General features: G+C 43.5%; 1 protein-coding gene across 10 annotated transcripts in view; it reads right to left on the bottom strand.

Annotated features, from left to right (window-relative positions):
• Nucleotides 1-1,857: 1,857 nt before the first annotated feature.
• The window catches only part of LOC110533631 (nuclear receptor corepressor 1), a 121,053-nt gene continuing 98,724 nt past the window's right edge, over nucleotides 1,858-24,186 (bottom strand). For 4 of the 10 annotated variants that reach the window (XM_090186320.1, XM_090186322.1, XM_090186328.1 and 1 more), the window contains 14 exons: nucleotides 22,658-22,864; nucleotides 22,016-22,165; nucleotides 15,686-15,871; nucleotides 15,309-15,447; nucleotides 10,810-11,279; nucleotides 10,350-10,550; nucleotides 9,506-9,654; nucleotides 8,784-9,028; nucleotides 8,400-8,546; nucleotides 6,851-6,993; nucleotides 6,553-6,606; nucleotides 6,149-6,337; nucleotides 5,758-5,928; nucleotides 1,858-4,323 (listed from right to left, as the gene is read on the bottom strand). In XM_090186320.1, the coding sequence (XP_090042446.1) occupies nucleotides 4,139-4,323; nucleotides 5,758-5,928; nucleotides 6,149-6,337; nucleotides 6,553-6,606; nucleotides 6,851-6,993; nucleotides 8,400-8,546; nucleotides 8,784-9,028; nucleotides 9,506-9,654; nucleotides 10,350-10,550; nucleotides 10,810-11,279; nucleotides 15,309-15,447; nucleotides 15,686-15,871; nucleotides 22,016-22,165; nucleotides 22,658-22,864 (2,636 nt within the window). In that variant the 3' untranslated portion in view covers nucleotides 1,858-4,138. The remainder of the gene's footprint in view (nucleotides 4,324-5,757; nucleotides 5,929-6,148; nucleotides 6,338-6,552; nucleotides 6,607-6,850; nucleotides 6,994-8,399; nucleotides 8,547-8,783; nucleotides 9,029-9,505; nucleotides 9,655-10,349; nucleotides 10,551-10,809; nucleotides 11,280-15,308; nucleotides 15,448-15,685; nucleotides 15,872-22,015; nucleotides 22,166-22,657; nucleotides 22,865-24,186) is intronic. The other 6 variants (XM_090186321.1, XM_090186323.1, XM_090186329.1 and 3 more) reach the window with 3 other exon arrangements.

The following is a 24,186-nucleotide window of genomic DNA, read 5'->3' as shown; positions in this document are numbered from 1 at the left end:
ACTGCATTGTTGGGTTTGAAGCTTGCAAGAAAGGCATTTCATTGTACTTGTGCACGTGACATTTAAACTTGAAACTTGAGTTGAGCGTTCCTCAGCTACATTTCTAGTTGAACAAGCAAGGCATATTGTTTTGTTTTCACACGGTTGACTGGCCTGCCCTGCTGATCCTGAGAAATATGTGTGGTTGTTGATAGATTATTGAGTTTACAACGCCAGGTTTGTGGGTTCAAAGACCAGTACGAAAAAGTATGAAAATGTATGCACTCACTACTGTAAGTCGCTCTGAATAAGTGTCTGCTAAATTACTAAAATGTCAATGTAAAATATGTTCAGGAGAGTAATAGTTCTCTCTAGCTGCTTTATTTATATTTCTTTGAGCATGTTTAGGTTGTATTTATCCCATACAATTACTGGGATGAATTTGACTCCAATGGAAAGGTGGTATGATATGTTTAATGCAAGATGAAATGGGTGTTTCTATAAATGTAGACTGTTGAGTGTATTTCGTTATACCAAGCTGCAATCCTATACCTGGGCAATTACATTAGTTTATCAAATGACATGTTCTGAATTGAAGACCACCGGACTGCTTTAAGCGATACATTTCCTATTTTTCAGGAACTTGGACAGGATGAGGGAAGGAGCTGTTGAGATCTCAGGTCTCTACGGCACCTGTGGTGTGTCATTGCAGAAGGATGGACAAGGGTGCCTGCCCCTATCCAGGATCCTCATGATGGACTTAAGAGGGGCCAGCCATCAGGCTTAAAAAGCCTGAGTCTGTCATGGGCAGTGAGGTATTCAGGTGGGACTGCCCAAATAAGGAGGCCCTAAGCACACATTGACCAAATGTATGCTAACTGACTGTCTTGGCTTCTACAACAAATAGGCTATCAACCTTTTGTTGTGATCAGCTTATATTACACAGTTTTCATTCTGTATTTTTGTCTATAGACCAGGTAGAGTACTCATCTAACTTTACCTGTTCCCTATGTCTCTCTGGCTGGGAAGGTTCAGGATGTATTTCCTGCTATTTTCCCTGGGCCAGCCACTGGTCATGGTCTGAATGGCCACCGGCCCTGATCCGCCAGGACCCTTCCCACCACCTGCTGTGGGCCTGAAGAGACCGGGCAGCGGAGGACATATGGTGAGAGACCAGGTCCGTCAAACAACAATGGGAAACAGCATAGACTAGAACTTTTACCTCAATCATTCATGTCTGTTCTCTAAAAAAGTTTCAGGCGTACCTCATGGCAGGTTCCCACATTCCAGACCAAAGATTGCATTTCTTGTCCAAGTGTAGCAAAGGGATCAGGGCATCTGCGACCTTGCTCTCTTCGCCACACCAAAACAACTTGCACTCGCAGAGTTACCACCACTCTGTAGCTGCTCTGCTGGCTTTTGCCTACCATCTGTTAGACTTCAGCAGGAATGTGAAAAGGCTGTTCCATTGAGGGTTCTTCGGCATACCAAAAACATTTTAGCAATGAAAATGGATTGTTTTGTTAGTCATTTCACCACACTGATATATTTTTATTTATTTAACCTTAACTGACTTGCCTAGTTAAATAAAGAACAAATTCTTATTTACAATGACGGCCTACCCCAGCCAAACCCAGACGACGCTGGACCAATTGTGCGCCCCCTTATGGGACTCCCAATCACTGCCAGATGTGATGCAGCCTGGATTCAAACCAGGGACTGCAGTGACACCTCTTGCACTGAGATGCTGCACCACTTATAGATGAGCCTTGCCTTGATGGAGCAGTTAGTCTCTTGGCCTAGCCCTAGACTAAGTAATGGAGGTCTCAGAACTTTTAAGCCAATGACCAATCAGAGAAGGAAACAAAGATGCAAACGTTTGAGGTGGAGAACTGATCCACTTTATTGATTGGTCTGAACTCTTGTAATAGACTATTAAGAGACATTGTGCGATACAAACATTGCATTTCAACATCATGGGATACATGGGTTTAAGTCTCAAATTTTAAACAGCCAAAAAAAAATTGCATCCAGGTTGGATATCACCCAAAAAAGTAGTACACTATATAGGGAATAGGTTGCCATTTTGGACTCCATTGAGCTGAAAAGATGCACTAATTATTTTCTGTCTTCATTTCGATTTTCTTTAAGATTCAAGTGTTGTAAACTTTTTGTCATTGCCATTGTAAACACTTGACATCCCATCAAAAATAGGATGTTGAATAACTGATGTTGAAAATGATAGCAAAAATCTGAGCTCTAGGACTTAAAACAAATCTAAATATTTTTTGGGGAAAATAAATCTAGTTTAGAGCAGATTGGGATTGTTATTTAAGCAAAGCAAAAGCTGAGAGAACCAAAATGGAACATTACTGTCAATATCAATGTTGACCTTGTCAAAATTCAAAATGTAAAGAAGCTACATGTCTGTTGACAAAAAAACAGCTGATATTAATCTAGAATATTGAGAATAGATTAAGAGGCCATGGATTTGAATAGTCACCATGACAGCAAAAAAGCAACTCTTCCTTAACATCTTGACTGTACCCCAAACAAAAGTAAAACTGCAATGCATGTCACACTACAAAACCATGTACCAGCTACAAGAGAAGACAGGAACTCGGTCATAAACATCCAGGTTTCCATGAGTGATGGGCAAAGTCAAAGTCAAGCACATCTCAGTACAATCCTCTGCAGGAGCGTGAATAAGTTATACAACAGGTAGAAAGTATGCTTTTGTTGTCAAAGGTTACAAAGCAAAAAGTGCAACAATGGTGCAGACCATTTATGTTTGGTTAGTTGTCTTTTTTTGTCTAAAACATAAGACAAATCACACAAATCGGTTTTCTGTCTGAACAGTATACAAAAAAAAAAAGGACTAAGGATACAAAACAAAAACATTAAAAACACCAACTTATATCTCTGAGAAAATGTGTTTAAAGCTGCCTTATTTTTCTCCAGCCACAAGGCATGGGCGAACCTCTAGAAAAGGTTCCCGATGTACTTTAGTTACCATGACAACATGGGTTGCAGAGTACTGTAAGTAGAACATTCAGCACTTGTTGGAAACCCTAGAGGGATAGCTACGGGTCAGACTGTGTGCCATACAATACACCCACCGTAGTGGTGGTCAGCTTAATCCAAAAACTATTGGCTCAATGACAGAGTTCAGATCAACATGGGGGCCCAGAAGTAGTCATGAGGAGAAGAAACAACTTGGGACAACATCAAGCTTATTAATTAGTCTTCTTTCACCTTTCTGCTTGCTCCTACACCAGTGTTCTCAACTTGTACCAAATACATTAGTTTTGTCTCAAGGGTGTGGTGACTGACTGACAAAAGCTTTCTTTAAGTTCTAGATCAGGGGGAATATTGTTACATCCATGCATCATCTTTCTCCACAGTGTTGCAAAGACAGGCATCAAATTACAAAGCCGCAATTGAAATGTTAACATGTGTTTGTTTCATTCACTTATGTCCACAACAGGCTTTGGTGGTGCTTGGTGGTCAGGGCTTCTCCTACAGTTCTCCCCTCATTATCAAGTACAACCCACAGGTTCTGTCTCTCAGCTTCACTGTGGTGCTAGATAGGTGGGGGGTAAGAGATGGACAGGGAGAGACCGACTGATATTCAAGATTAACCCCCCCCCATTCATTCAAAAACAAAGTGGATCCATTTAAAAGCATCACTAAAAGTTCAGAAAAAAACCCACTGCAAAAGGTTACTCTATTTACATACAATTATTTTTCTTAAAGACAAAAGCATTTCTTTACAGAAATCAACCACAAAAAAAGTGTTTGTTTTTTTCATCTTTTTACATACAAGTTCTTCATCTTTCATCATATCTTCCACTCAGGCGTTCTCCGTCCTGGCAGGCTGTGTCTATCAAAGCTTCTGGACGTAAAGGGAGTCAGTCAGTCCATCCTGAAGATTCCAGCCCGTCAGAAGTCACTCGCTGCCTTTCTTCCTGCTGGCAGCTAGAGGGCGCACTTGAACCAAAAGGGATACCGCCACACCCCCCTGTTCTCCCCACACTCGATCAGCACCAGTGAGTGAGGATAGGTTTTTTTTGTGAGGGGGGGCATGCAGGCCTGTACTGAGAGGCCTGCCCTTCCTCTGGGGTGGGATGGGGGGCAGGTAGGATTCTTGTGGCAGGGATCAGTCGTCACTGTCTGACAGGGTCTCATACTGCTCCGACAGTAGGGGCTCTCGCTCCCATACACGCTGTTGCTGCTGGGGCCCCAGAGGGCCTCCAGGTGGGGGCTGCTGGGTCTGTATGGAGGTGGGGGGGGTGCTGCTCAGCATGCGCATGGTCAAGGGGTTATAGGGGAATTGCATGGAGCCTGGAGAGTAAAGTGAGACAGGATAGTCATTAGAGGGATTCAGACTGTTTTGTGTCTAATATGTCAGGCTGAAAATCTATTTTTGAGATACAAGAAAATAAAATCCAGATTTCTGAATACCTGTGTGGCTGTTAATGTGGAATGATGGCCAGATAGTCAAGGTTTATATGGGCTAAGGGCCTTAACCTGTTTGGGCTAGGGGGAAGCATTTTCACTTTTGGATGAAAAGTGTGCCCAGAGTAAACTGCCTCCTATATGCATATTATTAGTAGTATTGGATATTAAACACTCTGAAGTTTCTAAAACTGTTTGAATGATGTCTGTGAGTAAAACAAAACTCATATGGCAGGCAAAAACCAGAGAAAAAAATCCAAACAGGAAGTGGGAAATCTGAGACTTGTAGTTTTTCAACTCATCCCCTATTGAAGATAGTGGGATATTGGTCATCGTGCACTTCCTAAGGCTTCCACTAAATATCAACAGTCTTTAGAATGTTGTTTGATGCTTCTACTATGAAGGGGGGCTGAATGAGAAGGGAATGAGTCAGAGGTCTGGCAGAGAGCCACGGGCTCGTGACGCGAGGTCATGAGAAAGTTACCTCTCGTTCCATTGCTTTTCTACAGACAATGGAATTCTCCGGTTGAGACATTATTGAACATTTATGATAAAAACATCCTAAAGATTGATTCTATACATCGTTTGATAGGTTTCTATGACCAGTAATATAACTTCATCAAAGGTAAGTGAATATTTTTAATGCTATTTCTGACCAATGTTGACTCCAACATGGCGGATATCTGTTTGTCTTGATTTGTCGTCCGAGCGCCGTACTCATATTATGCTTAAAAAAAAAGAAAAAAGAAGTGAAATCTGACACAGCGGTTGCATTAAGGAGAAGTTTATCTAAAGTTCCATGTGTAATAGTTGTATCTGTTATCAATGTTTATTATGAGTATTTATGTGAATTGATGTGGCTCTGCAAAATCACAGCATGTTTTGGAACTACTGAACATAACACGCCAATGTAAAATGAGATTTTTGGATATAAATATTCACTTTATCAAACAAAACATACATGTATTGTGTAACATGAAGTCCTATGAGTGTTATCTGATGAAGATCAAAGGTTAGTGATTCATTTTATCTATATTTGCAGCCAACTCTCTTTGGCTGGAAAAATCGCTGTTTTTCTGTGACTTGGTGGTGACCTAACAATCGTTTGTGGAGCTTTCGCTGTAAAGCCTTCTTGAAATCAGACACTGTGGCTGAATTAACGAGAATTGTATCTTTAAAATGGTGCTTAATACTTGTATGTTTGAGAAATTGGATTTATGAGATTTCTGTTGATTGAATTTGGCGCCCTGCAATTTCATTGGCTGTTGGCGAGGGGTTCCGCTAGCGGAACGGGGTTCTGTTCCCAGACAGGTTAGGTACCTGTGGACGAGGGCCGGTCCTCCCAGGACCAGGCTGGGGGCTGCTGGTGGTAGTCTCCCTCTGAGTGGACGGAAGAGACTGACGAGGGCCGCTCTGCTGCTGTGTATGCCTGGCCTGGGTTGGGCGACTTTGACTTTCGGCTGTTGGCTTTGCTCTGCAGTTTCTGTTTGCCTGTTGGACAATCAGACAAATACAAGAGTGTTAGCAATAATGCAATAGAGTTAGCAAAAGCTTAGGACTAGTCTGGTGAGTTTGTTGTAAATATCAGAATTTCTAAGAATTTGATTCCCACAATGGGCCTATAGAGACAGTAATTTCCTTGTGTGTGCATGTGAATGTGTCTATTCCTATATGTTTTAGTTGGCTGTATGTGTGCTTGTGTGCCACTGACCCATGCTAGGTGAAGGGTTGGCCTCCTGGCGGGCCTCGTTACTGGTGGTGTTAGAGCTGGGCTGAGGCCCTCCCTGGTGCTCCTCTGGCCTTTCTTCCAGGTTCCCCATCAAGGCCTTGCGAATTATGTCCTCCAGGCCCAGGTTACTGGCCGGGTCGCTGAAGGAGTGGTTCCTGGGGTTCACGCTACCTGGAGGGCCAAACACACGACGGACGATTAGACAGGGAAGATATGGAGCAGCCAGCACGGTCGTGTTCTTTAGGGTATGCAAACAGAAAACATTTAGAAAAATGTTTGTTTAAATTTATTTTATTCCATTTTGGTGCTTACTGAACACTACCCACAAGTTGCTGGTTTAAATTATTCTAGTTTGTTTGAATGGTGATAGAAATATCTAAACGCACTTGAGCTGGTCACAGCAGGCAAGTTGAAGATCTCTGTGCCTGGTTGTGCATTTCCTGAAAGAAGAAATGATAGCACAGTAAACAAAATGTCTGAAACTAAAAAATGGTGCTAAAGACAGAGTTCATTGTTATTTACAATATTTCACTTGTGAAAATGAGAAATGAGTGCAATGCATCCCATTATATGTTCATATAATACTGTATAAATTGAGTTCCATCAAATGTCACATTATTTCCATTTTGGAAAGCTTTGTTCAATGACGTTAGTACAAGGTAGATAAGAAGAGAGCACACTTACCAACATCAGAATCACTGACACCAGAGGAGTTCAACTTACGAATGATCTCCTGCTTCTTGGATTTCACCATAGGGGAGGTGTTCTCCAGCCTGGTGAAGAAGGAGGGCAGGTAGCTGACACTGCCAGGGGAGCGAGAGTCACCCCTGTAACCAGAGAAAGGCCACCACAGGGGTTAAGAGTCAGGCAGCAGATGGCTGAGTAGGCTAGCGTGCAACTGGCACCTCTCCACCCAGTTTCCACTCCGTTGGCATGCCAAATGGGTCACAGCTGCCCACAAGACACATTCCGCCCATGGGCACTGAATCCATGTGTCCTTGTGCCAGGGGAAGGTATTCAGAATCCACCACACACACACACACAAATGCATGTAGACATACAAAAAAAATCTGTCATGCTTTTTAGTTTGTCACTTAACTTCTTGGTGACAGGGGGCAGTATTTTCACATCCAGATGAAATGCATGCCCAAATTCAACTGCCTGCTACTCATCCCCAGAAGATAACATATGCATATTATTAGTACATTTGGATAGAAAACACTGAAGTTTCTAAAACTGTTTGAATCATGTCTGTGAGTATAACATAACTTATTTAGCAGGCGAAACCCAGAGGACAAACCATTCAGATTATTATTTTTTTGAGGTCACTCTCTTTTCAATGGGTTTTCATTGAGAATCCAGATTTCTTAAGGGACCTTCTTGCAGTTCCTATCGCTTCGACTGGATGTCTTTAGAAATTGGTTGAGGTTATTCCTTTGTGTAATGAAGAAGTACGGCCATCTTGAACGAGGGTCACTTGAAGTGTACTGTTAGATAGAGGCGCGTGACCAGAACGCATGCTTCAGTTTGTTTTCTTCCGGTATTGAACACAGATCATCCAGTCTTAAATTTGATCGATTAAGTATTTTTTAACGTAAATAAAGTTGTATTATAAAAGTCGTTTTAAATGTTTTGGCAAAGTTTACAGGTAACTTTTGAGATATTTTGTAGTCACGTTGAGCAAGTTGGAACCAGTGTTTTTCTGGATCACATGCACCAAATAAATGGACATTTTGGATATATATCGACGGAATTAATCGAACAAAAGGACCATTTGTGATGTTTATGGGACATATTGGGGTGCCAACAAAAGAAGCTCGTCAAAGGTAAGGCATGAATTATATTTTTTATTTCTGCATTTTATGTCGAGCCTGCAGGGTTGAAATATGGTTTCTCTCTTTGTTTACAGAGGTGCTATCCTCAGCTAATAGCACCGTTTGATTTGGCCGAAAAGCCTTTTTTGAAATCTGACATGTTGGCTGGATTCACAACAAGTGTAGCTTTAATTTTGTGATTTAATGAAAGTTAGATTTTTATTAGTAATTTATTTGAATTTGGCGCTCTGCATTTTCCCTGGCTTTTGGCCAGGTACCACATATCCTAGAGAGGTTAAACCTTAAAGACACCAAAACATACAAATATGCCTAGTTATAACATTGAAAGACAATGTAAGGTGAATATAAACAAATGGGAGTACCCCCACTTCTTATGAAGATATGCCAGTCCTACACACCTCATCTCAGGCTGGTCAGCCTCTCGCCTCTGTGGTTGCTGCTGCTCTCTGGCCTCTTGTTGTTTATCCTGGTAGCTCTGGGGAGGGGAGATGGGCTCATAGCTCTCTATCGCCCCCCTGCCACCCCGATCAGGGGATTTACCAGGTCTGGGGGAGGCACAGAGGAAAAGAGCAAAAAGTGAGAATCTGATGGAGTGGTCAGAGGTGTACCACCAGGGTTATGTTCAGTAGGGAGAAAACATTTTGCATGGAGGTACTACCTGAACACAAGTTTTTGTTTTTCGTTGCAAAACATTTTGCTATGGTGTACACCCTAATGACCATGTCTCAGGCTGGCTTGGTGAAGAGGCTGTGTTGGGCTACCGCCGGGTGCTGTTACTGTACCTGGCTCTGGGCTTGTCAGGGGCATTATCGGGAGACACTCTGCTGGGTGTGGGTCTCTGGTGGTGTGATGGGGCCTGGGCCTGGTTTTCTGGGCTGTAGCGGCTGGGGACCTTGGCACGACCCCCGGGGCCCAAGATAGACACGGGCAGCTGGGCACTCTGGAATGTGGTGGTGGCAGAGGAGGAGATGGTAGCGGAGGACTGAGGAGGGTCCTGGTTCCTGGCAAAGTCCTGGGTGATGATATGCTATAAAGGAGAAAGAGGAGAGGACAAGGGGACAGACAGATCAGGGAGATGTTAGTACTTGGAGGCACACATACATTTTCACTACTCTTAAAAGTATTTATCTTAAGATGTCTAGTAGAGGCTGTTGTCAGAGTTGTTGAGATCATCATTTGCAGTTCAGTCGATGGATCACTCAAGATATCATCACTCAACAAAAAGTGGTATAGGAGGCATACTGTACATACATTTTTGGTAAAGTAAATTGTATTGGTTACACAGAATGTGGATACTTTGCCTCAGGATTCAGGAACCCAGCTGAAAAGGGTTATGAATGAATGAGTCATTGGATGTGTTCCAGGCTGACTACATTGCAGTTGCCTGATAGATCTCTGATTAGTTTTAACATATTAGATAACCACAACGATATATCAATCTGATGGCCGACTGCGCAGGCAATTACATGGCATGCAACTGTGGAAAGCTACCAGTGTGTCTTACCGAGATGTGGTCAGCCAGGGTCATGACCCGGTGGGTCTTGGGGACCTGCTGGGACTGGGAGTACCCTCCGTCAGCCTGGGAGGAGGGGGGCTGCTGTGACTCTGCTGACTGGCGGTAGCGGATCATGTCAAAGGGACGCATGCCAGCTGCTGAGTGAGAATATTCCACACACACACACACACACACACACACACACACAGAGAGAGTTGCGGGAGGGGAGATGAGGGGGAGGAGGGGTAGCACTGTATTGCATGCCAGCACCAACTGATATACATTTGCCTACAGCAGACAGAAATAGCTTGTGCAGCGGTCTGGTGACCAGACGGGGGCTAGTGGGGAATGGAATGGTGTCGTCTGCTATATCTGTTGTACTCAGATGACTCGGGTGGAGTCATTCGGGTTGTAGTATGTTTACACCATATCATCACTATAAGATACAGTATGCCTCTGCAGTAACCTGAATTCAATACAGCTTGTAGAGCTGAGTTGGTTAAATTTTGTATTGAAGTCAGTTGAGTACAGATATTGTACTGTACTCATGTAGGACATGGTAGGTAACTTAAACCTTGGAAAAGGAAAACAGTACTTGAGAAAGAGTGATTCAGAGCGCCAAGAGAATACTTCAAGTCTCCATATATGGCATCTATAGAGCTTTACCGGTCAGTCAGGGCCAGTTTCCCAGACACATTAAGCCTAGCCCTTGACTGAAATGCACTTTCAATAGATATTCACTATTGAGCAAGCCTTTTTGTTGTTGTCCAGATGCAGGCTTAATCTGTGTCAGGGAAACCAGCACTGACAACACATATTCATGTTTTTTTCACAGTATATAGTGCCATCTCACCTTGTGCTGCTGCCTGTGCGGCCCGGTCCCTGTCGGCTCGGTCCCTGTCGGCCCTCTCCCTGTCGGCCCGGTCCCTGTCGGCCCGGTCCCTGTCGGCCCGGTCCCTGTCGTCCTGCTGCTGCTGGGACTGGGCTGGTGAGTTGGCTGGGCTGATCACATCGATGGCTCCTCCACTGGGGATCTCATACCTACTGGACGACACTGCAGGGCCAGGCACAGACACACACACTTATAAAACAACCCTCTCACTAACATATGAGATATTATTATAATTTGTATTTATTTTATTTGCTATGTTATTAAGTCTTATATGTTAGAAATGTTGGGAATTAAACCGCAAACCAAATCTATATCCAGGTCTCTAACCACCACAGCAGTGTTCCGTACTGCCTTCCATCCCATCTGTCCCATTGTGTCTACGTTCTATACTGTTCTCTGTTGTTCTATGTGGAAGACTCACAGCTGCTGGAGGAGTCGGAGCTCTGGGAGCCTCTCTCCCGGGAGTCCTTGTCCGAGGCGATCTGGCTCGTAATGATGACGTCAATGAAGTTGGCGGCCGTGATGGTGGTCTTTCCTCTGGTCCTCAGCTCTTCCTCGATGCGTGACTTGCTGGGAGGACCCTTGTCCTTACTCCCCTGGGGACCACTGGGCCCCTCAGCGTATCCTGGGTGGAGTTTCCCCCCTGGCAGAGACATTGGGCCGTAGGGAGACTGCATGGAGCGCCTGTCTGCCTCCTGCTGCTGCTGCTCGTGCTGCCGCCTGGCCACCGAGGATGATAAAGACATGTCGTCGTCTCGGTCATGCTTGGAAGAGTCCTTGCCTTTGTTGACGTCCATTTGAGGGGCGGAGGCGGCGGCGTCCACCAGGGCAGCCAGGGCGTCGGCTGCAGTGCTGTAACGGGCTCCTGCCTGGGCTGCTGCCGCTGCCGGCCTGGAGGGGGAAGAGAGAGGCAGAGGGTTATGCGTCATCATGCAAAATGGTATGCATGCAACACAAGTTAAACATTCACCTTCTGTCAAGCTGGCTACGCATGGTTTCATGCATACGCTCGATAAATCCAACGTATGCACCACGGCAAAGGCAGCGTTCCATTGGAAATTAATGCACTTCTGGTGTACCGCAATGACGCTATCGGTGATGGAGGTGTTAACATGGTATTGGTATACACACACACCAAAAATATAAACGCAACATGCAACAATTTCAAACATTTTACTGAGTTACATTTAATTTAAAGAAATCAGTCAATTGAAATACTCATAATCTTTAATGATAATCTATGGATTTCACATGACTGGGAATAAAGATATGCCTATGTTGGTCACCTTAAAGTCAGTATCTTGTGACCACCAGAGTATGTGAACGGAACGAAGAGCAGTGTGACTAGAGCGCAGAGTTAGATTCCCAAAGGCTGGTGCGTCGGCCTTCTTGCACGCTACCAATTTCGCTCCAGTGGCACTCACTTCATGACCTCAGGGCATGCCCGCTCCAGCATGCATTTGTAGTCTACTTATGTGCTGCTATAGTCCCCTGCTTTAGCTACTGTCATGGAGTTCACTAAATATTGATGGTATACTTACTATGTGCACATGCTAAATGAAAGGAATGAGATGGGTAGCAAAGTATTTATAAACTAAAACTCAGATCTCTTAAAAGTTTCATTCATTTTTCTCCACGACACACACACGACCATAATATGATTTTGTCTCAATAGGCCTGGCATATTCTCACTTTCAAGGAGCTTTCAATTTTGAATGAACCAAATGCCTACCTATAAGAAGAAAAGAAAAAACTCTGCATCTATGCCCAGCCTGGCAAGAGTGGCCAAAAGGGTGTTTAGCATCTCCAGTGGGCTCTGCAAGCACGGTAAGGATATTCTCCATTCTCCATCGTATGAGCCTGAAGCCACACTCTCACCAAACTCCTGTTTTTTTTATTATTTCAAAAAAGGCAATGCAGATTGAGCCTAACATTGCATTTTTTGTTTAATTTGTATTTAATTGTAAGTAAGTCACAGCCTATATGCGCAATTTATAGACTAATGATTTAATACAACAAAATGTTGTTTAAATGCTGAGCACTTTATGTTCCTACCAGCCAATTGTGTCGCACTCGCAAATGCATTTCTTTGTAGGCTACAGCCTTGAAATAATATATCCTAAATAATACATTTTCTTTCCGTGTTTGGCTCCTGACCTATTTAGAGTGTTTACATGCTGTATGACATGTAGCCTATTTGAAATGATGAGCACTTCTTACATTGAACTTTGTTTATTAAAATACTTGTCATTCAAATCATATGGTTTGGTTTAAATACTTCAAAACCAAATAGTAGGTCCAGGCAGTCAGAAAAATAGATGGGTGTTGGTTAAATTGTGCTTTTAATGAATGGAGTGACCGTTTTTCCCCCTGTGAGCACAGGATGGTTTTTAGTGGAGCGGTTGGAAAGGACGTTGAGTGCCAGAACAGTGTGCAAGCATTTGCCTCATTCAGCGCAACACATCTCCTTCGTATAGGGTTGATCAGGCTGTTGATTGTAGCCTGTGGAATGTTGTCCCACTCCACTTCAATGGCTGTGCGAAGTTGCTGGATATTGGCGGGAACTGGAACACGCTGTCATACACATCGATCCAGACCATCCCAAACATGCTCAATGGGTGAGTTTTGCAGGCCATGGAAGAACTGGGACATTTTCAGCTTTCAGGAATTGTGTAAAGATACTTTATAAAAATGTATTTTACTTTTATTTAAGTCAGTTAAGAACAAATTCTTATTTTCAATGACGGCCTAGGAACAGTGGGTTAACTGCCTTGTTTAGGGGCAGAACAACAGATTTTTACCTTGTCAGCTTGGGGATTCGAACTTGCAACCTTTCGGTTACTAGCCCAACGCTCTAACCACTAACCCTTGCGATGTGGGGTCGTGCATTATCATGCTGAAACATGAGGTGATGGCGGTGGATGAATGGCTGGACAATGGGCCTCATCACGATATCTTTGTGCATTCAAATTGTGATCGATAAAATACAACTGTGTTCTTTGTCTGTAGCTTATGCCTGCCCATACCATAACCCCACCATGGGGTAAACCGCTCCCGCACGAAGATATACACATTGTCTGCGGTTGAGAGGCCGGTTGGAGGTACTGCCAAATTAACATGAAATTCTCTGGCAACAGCTCTGGTGAGCATTCTTGCAGTCAGCATGCCAACTCCTTCTAGACTGCAAACTCTCCTTCCAGACTCATATCAAACATCTCCATTCGAAAATCAAATCTAGAGTCAGCTTTCTATTCCGCAACAAAGCCTCCTTCACTCACGCCGCTAAACTTCCCCTAGTAAAACTGACTATCCTACCGATCCTCGACTTCGGCGATGTCATCTACAAAATTGCTTCCAACACTCTACTCAGCAAACTGGTTGCAGTTTATCACAGTGCCATCCGTTTTGTCACTAAAACACCTTATACCACCCACCACTGCGACCTGTATGCTCTAGTCGGCTGGCCCTCGCTACATATCCGTCGCCAGACCCACTGGCTCCAGGTCATCTACAAGTCCATGCTAGGTAAAGCTCCGCCTTATCTCAGTTCACTGGTCACGATGGCAACACCCACCCGTAACACGCGCTCCAGCAGGTGTATCTCACTGATCATCCCTAAAGCCAACACCTCATTTGGCCGCCTTTCGTTCCAGTTCTCTGCTGCCTGTGACTGGAATGAATTGCAAAAATCGCTGAAGTTGGAGACTTTTATCTCCCTCACCAACTTCAAACATCTGCTATCTGAGCAGCTAACCGATCGCTGCAACTGTACATAGTCTATCGGTAAATAGCCCACCCATTTTTACCTACCTCATCCCCATACTGTTTTTATTTATTTTCTTTTCTGCTCTTTTGCACACCAATATCTCTACCTGTACATGACCATCTGATCATTTATCACTCCAGTCTTAATCTGCAAAATTGTAATTATTCGCCTACCTCCTCATGCCTTTTGCACACAATGTATATAGACTCCTTTTTTTCTACTGTATTATTGACTTGTTAATTGTTTACTCCATGTGTAACTCTGTGTTGTCTGTTCACACTGCTATGCTTTATCTTAGCCAGGTCGCAGTTGCAAATGAGAACTTGTTCTCAACTAGCCTACCTGGTTAAATAAAGGTAAAAAAAATTATAATAAATAAATAAATAAATAAATTGCACACTCCCTCAAAACTTGAGACATCTGTGGCATTGTGTTGTATGACAAAACCACACATTTTAGAGTAGCCTTGTATTGTCCCCAGCACAAGGTGCACATGTGTAATGACCATGCTGTTTAATCAGCTTCTTGATATGCCAGAGGTGGATGGATTATCTTGGCAAAGGAGAAACGCTCATGAAACATGGGCCCAACACTTTACATAATGCGTTTATATTTTTGTCTAGCACATACGCACTTGGTCAAAAGTTTAAGAACACCTACTCATGCAAGGGTTTTTCTTTATTTTTACTATTTTCTACATTGTAGTTGGTTGGTTGAGAGAATGCCAAGAGTGTGCAAAACTGTCATCAAGACAAAGGTTACTTTTTTGGTTACTACATGATTCCTTCCATGTGTTATTTCATAGTTCTGATGTCTTCACTATTATTCTATAATGTAGAAAATAGTAAAAATAAAGAAAACCCCTTGAATGAGTAGGTGTGTCCAAACTTTTGACTGGTACTGTAAATATATAGAACCAGGGAGAGGGTAAAGAGTAGAAGGGCTGTTATGTTCTGTGAGCATGTACAGGGTTTTCATTGCAAATGGCATAACATTTAGTGCAGGCAGGTATGCTCCTGACGTGTTGCGATGTGCAAATGAAAGTATGCCCATAAGAATGGATTAACAGTACACACACACACACAAGACTCAGAGTGTACATGAGGTGAGGTCAGGGCTTACCAGGCCAGAGCGGAGAAGGCTTAGAGACTCACATGAGAGGGGTGATGACGCCCTTGCTGTTGGCTCCCTGGAAGATGCTGGGCCGCTGCTGCTGGGCTTCCTGTGACCTCATAGAGGGGGAGGGGCTACGCAGGTATCCACGGCTACCTGGTCTGTCTGGCTGCCCAGGACCTGGGGACAAATAAGAGGGGACTTCAATAACAGAGAAGAGCAATTCAAAGTTGGAAGCATATAATGGTTTTTCCAACACTGTGCAAAAGACAGGCTACATAAATCCTTAACTCTGTGAGAGCATCTGTCCAGCCAGGTCCAATCGAAATAAACTACTATTATATAGCTCACATTCACATGCATTTCTGTATTATTGATGACACAGTACAGCACTATACAATATAATGATGAGTCTTACCTCCACGCATGTAGTCATTGGCAACCGCTGCAGCCACTGCTCGCTCACGCTCTCGTTGTCTTTGCTCCTGTTCCCGCTCCCTGTGCTCCCTTTCTCTCTCTTTTTCTCGTTGCTCCCGATCACGCTCCCTCTCTCGTTCTCGCTCCTGGTTGGCCGCTGCAGTAGCTGCGAGGTGGGCTTGGTGGCCTGTAGACACAAAGAAACAAACAACACACAGCAGGGTTACACACCATTAGGGCTGCAAAGGGTCGGGAAATTTCCATGGGAAGTAAAGCCCGGGAATTTGGGGGATTTTGTTTAAATTCATCAAAAAATGTTAGCTTATAACAGTGAACCTTTTCTGTGGGATACACAAGGCAATTCTAGGTCTTGTGGAATATTTTGGTTAAACTATCCTAAATTCAATGGAATTGCACCCTCTGCATGCACAGTCCGGTCACAACTTGCAGACTTGTTTACGTGTTGCTGTGCGTTGTTGCCAACCTTACTTTGCTACCTGACAACTTTACGGTTTTTACTTTTACCGTTTATATTTTTGGTTTTTCCCTCAACTTTTTTTTTTCTTATTCAACTTTTTCACTCCGGACGCTTTATCTGGACATGGTTCGTCAGGACCTCCACCAGCCGAAGCTAAGTAGTAACATTAACATGATGCCTTCTAATTGCAGTCGCTGTACTCATAATATACAGGAGATAGATCGCCTTACGGCAAGGATAGCTGTGCTACAGGCCCAGCTTCAGACGCAATCGTTAGGCAAGGGTAATTTCAGTGTAGGAAAGGATGAAACAGCGTCTGTGCCACCAGTAAGTACAGATAGTAGTATAAATCCCCTCGCACGGTCCCCGCAGCCGGACAACTTTCTCACGGTTTCTGGAGGGAAATGCTGTAGGAATGCTCAACCGGTGTCGGTCATTCAGCCGACAGAAACTTTCAACCGGTTTTCCCCATTAAGCAACGAGTCGGAGTCAGAGGCCGAGCCTTCTCTTGTCTCTACTCCTCCCGTTACGGGGTCTGAGACGCCAAAGCTTCCCACCATTAGCTCTGACAAATTGAAAACTCTAGTCATTGGCGACTCCATTACCCGCAGTATTAGACTTAAAACGAATCATCCAGCGATCATACACTGTTTACCAGGGGGCAGGGCTACCGATGTTAAGGCTAATCTGAAGATGATGCTGGCTAAAGCTAAAACTGGCGAGTGTAGAGACTATAGAGATATTGTTATCCACGTCGGCACCAACGATGTTAGGATGAAACAGTCAGAGATCACCAAGCGTAACATAGCTTCAGCGTGTAAATCAGCTAGAAAGATGTGTTGGCATCGAGTAATTGTCTCTGGCCCCCTCCCAGTTAGGGGGAGTGATGAGCTCTACAGCAGTCTCACAACTCAATCGCTGGTTGAAAACGGTTTTCTGCCCCTCCCAAAAGATAGAATTTGTAGATAATTGGCCCTCTTTCTGGGACTCACCCACAAACAGGACTAGCCCTGACCTGCTGAGGAGTGACGGACTCCATCCTAGCTGGTGGGGTGCTCTCATCTTATCTACCAACATAGACAGGGCTCTAACTCCTCTAGCTCCACAATGAAATAGGGTGCAGGCCAGGCAGCAGGCTGTTAGCCAGCCTGTCAGCATAGTGGAGTCTGCCACTAGCACAGTCAGTGTAGTCAGCTCAGCTATCCCCATTGTGACCGTTTCTGTGCCTCGACCTAGGTTAGGCAAAACTAAACATGGCGGTGTTCGCCTTAGCAATCTCACTAGGATAAAGACCTCCTCCATTCCTGTCATTATTGAAAGAGATTATGATACCTCACATCTCAAAATAGGGCTACTTAATGTTAGATCCCTTACTTCAAAGGCAATTATAGTCAATGAACTAATCACTGATCATAATCTTGATGTGATTGGCCTGACTGAAACATGGCTTAAGCCTGATGAATTTACTGTGTTAAATGAGGCCTCGCCTCCTGGCTACAGGATCAAGAGAGACGCTCAAGTGTTTTAGTAATATATCTCTTGACACAATGATGAAAATAATCATGGCCTCTAAACCGTCAAGCTGCATACTGGACCCTATTCCAACTAAACTACTGAAAGAGCTGCTTCCTGTGCTTGGCCCTCCTATGTTGAACATAATAAACGGCTCTCTATCCACCGGATGTGTACCAAACTCACTAAAAGTGGCAGTAATAAAGCCTCTCTTGAAAAAGCCAAACCTTGACCCAGAAAATATTTAAAAAACTAAAAATCGGCCTATATCGAATCTTCCATTCCTCTCCAAAATTTTTGAAAAGGCTGTTGCGCAGCAACTCAATGCCTTCCTGAAGACAAACAATGTATACGAAATGCTTCAGTCTAGTTTTAGACCCCATCATAACACTGAGACTGCACTTGTGAAGGTGGTAAATTACCTTTTAATGGCATCAGACCAAGGCTCTGCATCTGTCCTCATGCTCCTAGACCTTAGTGCTGCTTTTGATACCATCGATCACCACATTCTTTGAGAGATTGGAAACCCAAATTGGTCTACACGGACAAGTTCTGGCCTGGTTTAGATCTTATCTGTCGGAAAGATATCAGTTTGTCTCTGTGAATGGTTTGTCCTCTGACAAATCAACTGTAAATTTCGGTGTTCCTCAAGGTTCCGTTTTAGGACCACTATTGTTTTCACTATATATTTTACCTCTTGGGGATGTCATTTGAAAACATAATGTTAACTTTCACTGCTATGCGGATGACACACAGCTGTACATTTCAATGAAACATGGTGAAGCCCCAAAATTGCCCTCGCTAGAAGCATGTGTTTCAGACATAAGGAAGTGGATGGCTGCAAACGTTCTACTTTTAAACTCGGACAAAACAGAGATGCTAGTTCTAGGTCCCAAGAAACAAAGAGATCTTCTGTTGAATCTGACAATTAATCTTAATGGTTGTTGTACTGTCGTCTCAAATAAAACTGAAGGACCTCTACGTTACTCTGGACCCTGATCTCTCTTTTGAAGAACATATCAAGACTGTTTCAAGGACAGCTTTTTTCTCATCTACGTAACATTGCAAAAATCAGAAACTTTCTGTCCAAAAATTATGCAGAAAAATGAATCCATGCTTTTGTCACTTCTAGGTTAAACTACTGCAATGCTCTAAGTTAGGCTTGCTCCTACCTATCTCTCTGACTTGGTCCTGCCGTACATACCTACACGTACGCTACGGTCACAAGACGCAGGCCTCCTAATTGTCCCTAGAATTTCTAAGCAAACAGTTGGAGGCAGGGCTTTCTCCTATAGAGCTCCATTTTTATGGAATGGTCTGCCTACCCATGTGAGAGACGCAAACTCGGTCTCAACCTTTAAGTCTTTACTGAAGACTCATCTCTTCAGTGGGTCATATGATTGAGTGTAGTCTGGCCCAGGAGTGTGAAGGTGAACGGAAAGGCTCTGGAGCAACGAACCGCCCTTGCTGTCTCTGCCTGGCCGGTTCCCCTCTTTCCACTGGGATTCTCTGCCTCACTGGCTTACTAGGGCTCTTTCATACCGTCCCTAGGAGGGGTGCGTCACTTGAGTGGGTTGAGTCACTGATGTGATCTTCCTGTCTGGGTTGGCGCCCCCCCTTGGGTTGTGCCGTGGCGGAGATCTTTGTGAGCTATACTCGGCCTTGTCTCAGGTGGAAAGGACTGTGTGGATCTGATGCTCTTTCCCCTGCTGACTCAATCATCCTCCAAATCCCACCAACATCAGCCACCTCAGAGCGCAACTGGTCCTTGTTTGGGAACACACACACACACACACCAAATCTCGCAACAGGCTGACCAATATAAGAGTGAAAAATTGGTGGCCATCTGGGCAAATTTGAGGCTTTTTGAGCCTGACAGCAAGCCATCCTCAACAAGGTTGGAAAGTGACAGTGAAGATGAGGCCTCAGAGTCTGATGTTCAAGAGGTGGACATTGAGGAGGTCCAGGGAGAAGACATAGAAGACGGGGGAAGACAAACAAAGCTTAAGTTTAGACTATCACCATGATGTTGACCAGACAGTCTTTCAACAACGGTCGCATCTCAAATAGAGGTCGACCGATTATGATTTTTCAACGCCGATGCCGATTATTGGAGGACCAAAAAAGCCGATACCGATTAAATCGGCCGATTTTTATTTATAATAATGACTATTACAACAATACTGAATGAACACTTATTTTAATTTAATATAATACATCAATGAAATCAATTTAGCCTCAAGTAAATAATGAAACATGTTCAATTTGGTTTAAATAATGCAAAAACAAAGTGTTGGAAAAGAAAGTAAAAAAGCAATATGTGCCATGTAAGAAAGCTCACGTTTCAGTTCCTTGCTCAGAACATGAGAACATATGAAAGCTGGTGGTTCCTTTTAACATGAGTCTTCAATATTCCCAGGTAAGTTTTAGATTGTAGTTATTATAGGAATTACAGGACTATTTTACAGGACTATTTCCTTCTATACCATTGGTATTTCATTAACCTTTGACTATTGGATGTTCTTATAGGCACTTTAGTATTGCCAGTGTAACAGTATAGCTTCCGTCCCTCTCCTCGCTCCTCCCTGGGCTCGAAACAGCAACACAATGACAACAGTCACCATCGAAGCAGCGTTACCCATGCAGAGCAAGGGAAACAACCACAGGCTCAGAGAGAGTGACGTTTGAAACGCTATTAGCGCACGCTAACTAGCTAGCCAAGTCATAAACAGCGCAATGCTTGACACACAATGAAGAGCTGCTGGCAAAACACACGAAAGTGCTGTTTGAATGAATGTTTACACGCCTGCTTTTTTATTTTACCTTTATTTAACTAGGCAAGTCAGTTAAAACCTGTTGCGACTCTAGGGGCAGTATTTTTATTTTTGGAAAAAAAACGTTCCCATTTTAAACGGGATATTTTGTCAGGACAAGATGCTAGAATATGCATATAATTGACAGCTTTGGATAGAAAATACTCTAACGTTTCCAAAACTGTAAAGATATTGTCTGTGAGTATAACAGAACTGATGTTGCAGGCGAAAGCCTGAAATAAATCCAATCCGGAAGTGCCCCAGGTTTTGAAAGCGCTGCGTTCCAATGAGTCCCTATTGAGCAGTGAATGTGCCATCAACGAGCTTACGCTTTCTACGTATTCCCCAAGGTGTCTACAGCATTGTGACGTAGTTTTATGCATTTATGTTGAAGAATAGCCGTAGGTCGGCCACATTGCGTAAGTGGTCACATGGTGGCTCCGAGAGAGATTCTCGCGTAAAATACAGAGGTAGCCATTACTCCAATCGAATAGATATAGATATATTATCGAATAGATATTAGAAAAACACCTTGAGGATTGATTATAAACAACGTTTGCCATGTTTCTGTCGATATTATGGAGCTAATTTTGAATATTTTTCGCCGTTTTCGTGACTGCAATTTCCGGGCGATTTCTCAGCCAAACGTGAAGAACAAACTGAGCTTTTTCGCCTACAAAAATAATATTTTGGGAAAAAATGAACTTTGGCTATCTACCTGGGAGTCTCGTGAGTGAAAACATCCGAAGTTCATCAAAGGTAAACTATTTAATTTGATTGCTTTTCTGATTCGTGACAAGGTTGCCTGCTGCTAGCAAGGCATAATGCTATGCTAGTCTATGATAAACTTACACAAATGCTTGTCTAGCTTTGGCTGTAAAGCATATTTTGAAAATCTGAGATGACAGGGTGATTAACAAAAGGCTAAGCTGTGTTCCAATATATTTCACTTGTGATTTTCATGAATAGGAAGATTTTCTAGGAAGATTTATGTCCGTTGCGTTATGCTAATTAGTATCAGGCGATGATTACGCTCCCGGACCCGGGTTTGAGAGTCACAAGAAGTTAAGAACAAATTCTGATTTTCAATGACGGCCTAGGAACAGTGGGTTAACTGCCTGTTCAGGGGCAGAACAACAGATTTGTACCTTGTCAGCTCGGGGATTTGAATTTCCAACCTTCTGGTTACTAGTCCAACGCTCTAAACATTTTATTTTTAAAAATCGGCGCCCAAAAATACAGTTTTCCGATTGTTATGAAAACTTGAAATCGGCCCTAATTAAATCGGCCATTCCGATTGATTGGTCGACCTCTAATCTCAAATTGAACTTTTAACAAAGCGCGTGTCTGATTTTGAGAAGAGAAGTTACTGAACTATGTGTTCATTTAGATCTGGTCCATAGAGGTGCGTAGAGGTTTGTTCAGATTCTCAGAACTCGGGAGTGTAGCAGGGCAGTGAGGTTAGGAGGAGGGTACAAAGGAACAAAAAGGGTGTCAGGTTGGGGTTGGGGCAGGATGGGGTCCTCACCTGCAGATATGGAGGCTTGGTTGAAAGGCCTAGGAGGGAAAGGGGGTTGAGCTCCAGGGATGTAGGTGATGCGGTCCAAAGTGGGAGTACCTGTTCCCCCAGGGTGAGGCAACAGGATAGTTGGAGGCATCTGGGCTAGATCAATAATCCCTTTTACAGACAGAAGCAAAGGGCCAACAGTGAGCAACATGAACCAAATCCATAGGATCAATTTCAAGAGTTATGAATGAACACTGCGTACAGTAGCCTTGGTTTTACCGGTCACCTTACTCTGAACAGTGCTCAAAAATAATAATTGTATTTGTTTAAGGGCTGCTTTAAAAAAATATATGTTAAGGTGTGTGGAGTGATAGTCACCTTGTAACCACTGGACAAATGAAAATTGGAAGTTTGTCAATACCCAATTTATAAAATTAAGTATTAGCTGTAGTCAGCTGCAGCCCTAAAATTAACATAAACAAATCAGCTATAGTAAATTAAATAAAATTCTAAATCAATATGAGGCAATTTGTGAGGGTCATTTGCTTCTGGGTGTCTGGAAAAAGGTAGCCACTAATTCACAAGCACAGTCTGCTTACTATCCCCCCACCTCCCTCCCGTGAGAGAGGGACACACAGACAGCCAGCCGCCAGAGTACAGTACCTCGCGCTCCGGGAGGGTAAGACAGAGCTATCGGTTGGTGTTCCCGTGGCGACAGGCCCCTGGCGACGTCGGGCCGTGGGATAACCTGCATCTGCTGGGAGGTGATATAATCATTGAGGATGGTCTGCCTTGTGTTCTCCATGGTGTACAGCTGGTAGGTGTTGTGGTAGCCCGTTGGGGACGGCTGCCTCGGGAACATGTACGCAGCTGCAGGGGGAAAGAGGAGGATAGACAAGGAGCCAATAATATGAACAACAGGCTCCTTACTAGTGATGCACCGATATAACATCTAAAATAATCCTATTTTATAAGACAGTTCTTATTTGATTAATTGTGGTCGGACCCATCTATGTGAAGCAAGCCACAATAAGGATTAGCCTTCAAAATAAAAGTATGGCATAATTCTACTATTTGTATTCATTTGCATCACTGTCAATGACATACTTTTATTTTGAAGGCAACCCGCAAATCCCACTATTGTGCCTAATCCTTATTGTGGCTAGCTTCAGAACACATGAGCCTCACTAGCCAGATGAAGCCAGCTGGCTGCTTATAACGTTAGCTTTGGGCAACAGAGTTAAGTAGCTGGCTAGCTATTTATTTTCATGAACTGGAGTTCAATTTCAATAGCCGAACAGCAAGTGGCAACCTTGCTAATACTTATAAGGATTCCTAAATCATTCCTGAAAATGACTGCAGTTTCTACTGGTCATTGTTTTCCAGCTGGTTGTATTGGTGCTAGCTTGGTACCAAGCTAAAGCTAGCTACCCCAGAAGTTGCCGTCGAACAAAATCGTTCGTGGCTGGTGTTTGCAGACGTTTTTTTGTACAGCTTTGACAGTGCTACTGTATCTTTTTTGACACGCTAAGACCCAAACAGCGTTCCATAGTATGTATGTCGTGAAGCTAATAGCAGTGACGCTATTACTGTGTAACTCCGGTAAGGCAACATCTGAAAAATAGAGCACTTGGTTGTGTGTACCGGTGCTCAACCAGTTGGCGAAAGCCAACATCACCCACGACAGAGAACGGTTGATTGTCAAGGGCAATGAATTACATTTTCTTGGCTTTAATGGATTTCGCCTTTGAGTTGTCTCGCAGACATTTTCTTACTCTTTCAAAAGACTGCTCGATCCACACAGCAGACATTGTGGGCTAGGTTAGGAATGCTGTGTTGCATGTGTAGCGCAACATTTTACGTGGCGTCATTATACCATGTACCAACGTTATATAGGTATGCACGGTAGCTTTGACATCGGTTTTTAACATCGGCATTAAACTAGACATCGGGCCGTTACCGATGTTGGGTTTTTAGTAATATCGTCCGATTCCGATATTTTCACCGATATATCGTGCATCCCTACTGACGTCAACCTGAGACTGGACATTCAGTGCCTATGAATGAGAGACACCAAAGATAACCTTCATCAGTTTACCCAGAATCCTTCTATCATTCCAGGATGCAGGTCTATTACTGTGTCATTTAACCTGTTAGAGCTCTAGGGGCGCTATTTCATTTTTGGATAAAAA

Source organism: Oncorhynchus mykiss, chromosome 10 (genome assembly GCF_057628025.1).
Source record: "Oncorhynchus mykiss isolate SJ-2025 chromosome 10, ASM5762802v1, whole genome shotgun sequence".
Taxonomy (NCBI): Eukaryota; Metazoa; Chordata; class Actinopteri; order Salmoniformes; family Salmonidae; genus Oncorhynchus; species Oncorhynchus mykiss.
The sequence above is the reverse complement of the archived record's forward strand: the minus strand, read 5'-3'. Positions and strand labels throughout refer to the sequence as shown.